The sequence below is a fragment of the Aristolochia californica genome, unplaced genomic scaffold, assembly GCF_029961685.1.
Source record: "Aristolochia californica isolate CCGP_79_NKW_82.1479 unplaced genomic scaffold, dmAriCali1.0.hap1 SCAF_4, whole genome shotgun sequence".
NCBI classification, from domain to species: Eukaryota; Viridiplantae; Streptophyta; class Magnoliopsida; order Piperales; family Aristolochiaceae; genus Aristolochia; species Aristolochia californica.
In genome coordinates, this window is record NW_027182103.1 from 17096765 (window position 1) to 17100444 (window position 3680).

General features: G+C 38.5%; 1 protein-coding gene across 1 annotated transcript; it reads right to left on the bottom strand.

Annotated features, from left to right (window-relative positions):
• Positions 1-331: 331 nt before the first annotated feature.
• On the bottom strand, positions 332-3201 carry LOC137963116 (uncharacterized). Its single transcript, XM_068810295.1, has 9 exons — positions 3141-3201; positions 2734-2762; positions 2143-2198; positions 1745-1871; positions 1411-1555; positions 1162-1284; positions 767-1059; positions 539-592; positions 332-421 (listed from the first exon to the last, which is right to left on the bottom strand). The coding sequence occupies exons 1-9, from the start codon at positions 3199-3201 to the stop codon at positions 332-334; spliced, it is 978 nt and encodes a 325-aa protein (XP_068666396.1).
• Between the last annotated feature and the right edge of the window lie 479 nt (positions 3202-3680).

Genomic DNA, 3680 nt, shown 5'->3' on the forward strand with positions numbered 1-3680 from the left:
TCGTGCCCCTCTGCTGCTCTTGGTGGACTGGGTATCAACCCTTGTCGTGCTCGGAGGGCAGAACAACAGCGAACTGCCGGCTGGTCGAGGTCTGAGCAGCAGTTGCGGCTGTTCTTGGTGGAATTTCGGCAGCACCTACCTGCTGTTCTCCGACCAATCCCAGCACTACACCCCGAGGTGCTGTTCTATCTGCAATGACTCTTGGCTCTGCTGTAAAACACCACGAACAGCAGCATCTGATACCAGAGAAGGCTACTGTTCCCGGATCAAATCTGTAAAACGGGAAGAGATAGAGGTGAAGAGGAAGAGATTTGGAGGGGATAACTAGAGCTCAAGAGGAACTCAAACCCTGAGTTCGGAAAGGAGAACTCGAATCCTGTTTTGGGCCAAATTCAACTTGACGATTCATTTCCATTGCTGCCTTACAAATAGTTCACGCCAATATGAGTTTAAGGCAAAAATTACAAAAATGCCCAGAGGCATATTTAAACAGAAATAGCATAAAAACCAAAATGTAATTAAAATATGCAGAACTCACCCATGGTGCCGCTGAGTTACCCGGCTCGCTATCGAGTTCATAACACCCCTTAACCTTTATTTATAGATAAAAATGATACATAAATTATAGTATATCCTTCACCCTAAGAATATTACAATAATGCTACTCAAACTTGTTTACGTCTTTCAACACTATCCTCTCTAAGGCTTGCTAGTGGGTAAGTTGTGGTTTGTGCATATCTTCTCCAGATTTTGCACATAGTTTTACAATAGCATCCACAGGAGTATCTGTAAGTCGATTCCCCATCATCCTTGTGTCTTCAAATATATCCAAAACATACTTTCTCTGAGATAATACAATTTCATTCTTAAACTGGAATACCTCAACTCCCATAAAGTATTTTAGAAGTCCAAGATCTTTTGTTTTAAATTTTTGACATATCTTTTCTTTGACTTCTTTTATGCTCTTTGCATCACTACTGGTTAAGACGATATCATCAACATAAAGTGCTAATATTACTTTCCCTTTTAAGGTATTCTTGATGAAGACAAAATGATCTACTGAGCATTAGCTGAATCCAAACCGTAATAGTATTTTGCTAAATTTGTCAAACCAAGCCCAAGGAGACTATTTAAGTCCATATAAACATTTTCTCAATTTACATATAGACTCCCCCTCAACCACAAAACTAGGTGGTTGATGCATATATATCTCCTCCTTGACGTCCCCATTCAAAAAAACTTTTTTAACATCCAATTGAAACACCGAGCAAGAGGAATTCACAACTACAAATAATAAAATGCATACTAAGTTTAATTTAGCCACTTGGGAAAAAGTCTCCTCATAGTCCACTCCATAAAAATGAGTGTATTCCTTGGCAATGAGTCAGGTTTTGAGGGGAGCAACAGAACCATCAGGATTATGTTTGCTAGTAATTACCCATTTACAACCCATGAGTTTTATTGGGAGGAAGAGGAACAAGGGCCCAAGTCTAATTCTCATATAAGGCATGGATTTCTTCTTCCATCCTAGATGAATCAGAGTCTCCAGATAGGACTATGGAACATATAGGGAAGAAATAGATGCATGAAATTGACAACATGAAGAAGACAAATGATGGTGAGAAATAAAGTTTGAAATGGGATGAGAAGTAGTGGGCCTAGTGCAAGTCCTAGACTCCTTTCTTAGAGTTATGGGCTGAGTGTCAAATTGTGGGCCAAATACAATAACGAAAGATGGACTTACCTTGGATGGATTCGTAAACTCCATAGGTGTGGTGTTGACCGAGTCTTCAAGGGGCTGAAGTAGACCTACATTAAAGGGTACAAATGGCTTTGGAGATGGTAGCACAGAAGAAAAACACGGGGTGCATCTTTTGAGGAATAAAGAGGTGTTTCCTAAAAAAATGTGACATCCCTCGAGACAATTATCCTCTGAAGATAGGGATTATAACAAACATAGCCTTTTTGGGTACGAGAGTGACCTAAAACAATACACTTAAGTGATTTTGGCTCAAGTTTACTCTTTTGTGGAGATGTGATATGAACAAAGGATGTGCAACCAAAACTTTTCAAAGGGAGGAGTATTCCTTCAAAAATAATAATGAGTATGGGGATTTATGGATAAGGATTGATGAAGGTAGCCTATTAATAAGGTAGCAGGCAGTAAAAATGGCATGAGGCCAATAAAAGTAGGGTACCTTCAAAGAGTAGATTAAGCTTCAAACTACTTCAAGAGATGTCAGTTTTTTTCTTTGAACTACCCCTTTTTGTTGACGGGTGTAAGCACAAGATTTTTTATGAATAATGTCATTATCACAATAAAAGGATTGAAAATCACTACAAAGGTTTTCTTTGCCATTATCTGATCGAAGCATTTTTATTTTTTCCCAAACTGTGTAGAGACCATAGCATGAAAAGATTTAAAGAGGGAGAAAATTTCAGATTGTTCTTTCAAAAGAAAAAGCCACGTGACTCGAGTAAAGTCATCAACAAAGGTGAAAAAATATTAACTCAATAAATATTTGAGACGCTTAAGGGTCCCCATACATTTGAATATATTAATGAAAAGGGAGAAACATCTTTAATTTCAGTTCGAGGAGAATAGGATGTCCTTTGGTGTTTGCTCAATTGATAAACATCACAATTGAAAGTTGGTAAAGTTTTGAAGGATGGAAGTAAGAGCTAAAGTGATGTTGTGGATGGATGACCAAGCAAGTTGTGCCATAACCTTACCTCTATCAGAGAATTAGCAATCATGGTGACTGGAAGCAAGTTCAAGTAATAGAGGTTCCCCTATTCATGGCCCACCGCCAATCACCTGCTTTGTTGTGAGATCATGGAAGACACAAGAAGAAGGTGAGAAGGTAATGGAGCAATTCAAATGCTTGGTTAATTGGATAATAGATAATAAGTTTAAAGGAAATTGAGGGACAAATAAGACATTGGTAAGTAGAAGAGATGGTGTAACAAGGGAGGATCCCTTCCCAAGAATTTTGTTTGGGATCTGTCGATGATGGTAACAAACTTACTTGGTAGACATGGAGATATAGAATGTAACAAATTCTTATTACCTGTAAGATGCTCAGAGGCCACTTAGTTGATAATCCCAAATGAAGAGGAGGGAGTGGTAGAAATCATACTTGTAGTAGTAGTCGAAACAAAAATAGTGGAAGGTGCTGGAGAAGATGGAGGAGATACCATAAGAGTTTTCATCCTCTATAAGAGGTCATAATCATTGTCAATTGGAGTCTGCTTCTCATTCTAAACCGAGACTTGGTTAGCAGTGACCCAATATGGTTTGCCATGAAGCTTCCAATAGGTCTCCACCATATGGTTAAGTCCACCATAGTGAGTGCATAACCGGTTGTTTGATCTTGAATGACTAGAACCATTCCTACATCCTCTTGTTTGGCCTCTATAATTTCTATAATGCCCTTGAGTGGTAGAAGATGTACCCCTATTTCCTTAGTACATAGCAGATGATACCTCAGCATGAGAGCTGGAGGAAGAATTTGGTAACAAATATATCGATTGATAGGGGCTGAGCAAGTTTTCATTCCTTAATCAACCCTATGAATATTGGCAAGAAATCATGAAAGTTCTCTTCTAGTTTTGTAGTAAACATATTATTGTTAAATTGGGTCCAATGCCTATACCAAAATGACTAGCCAACTTTGGAA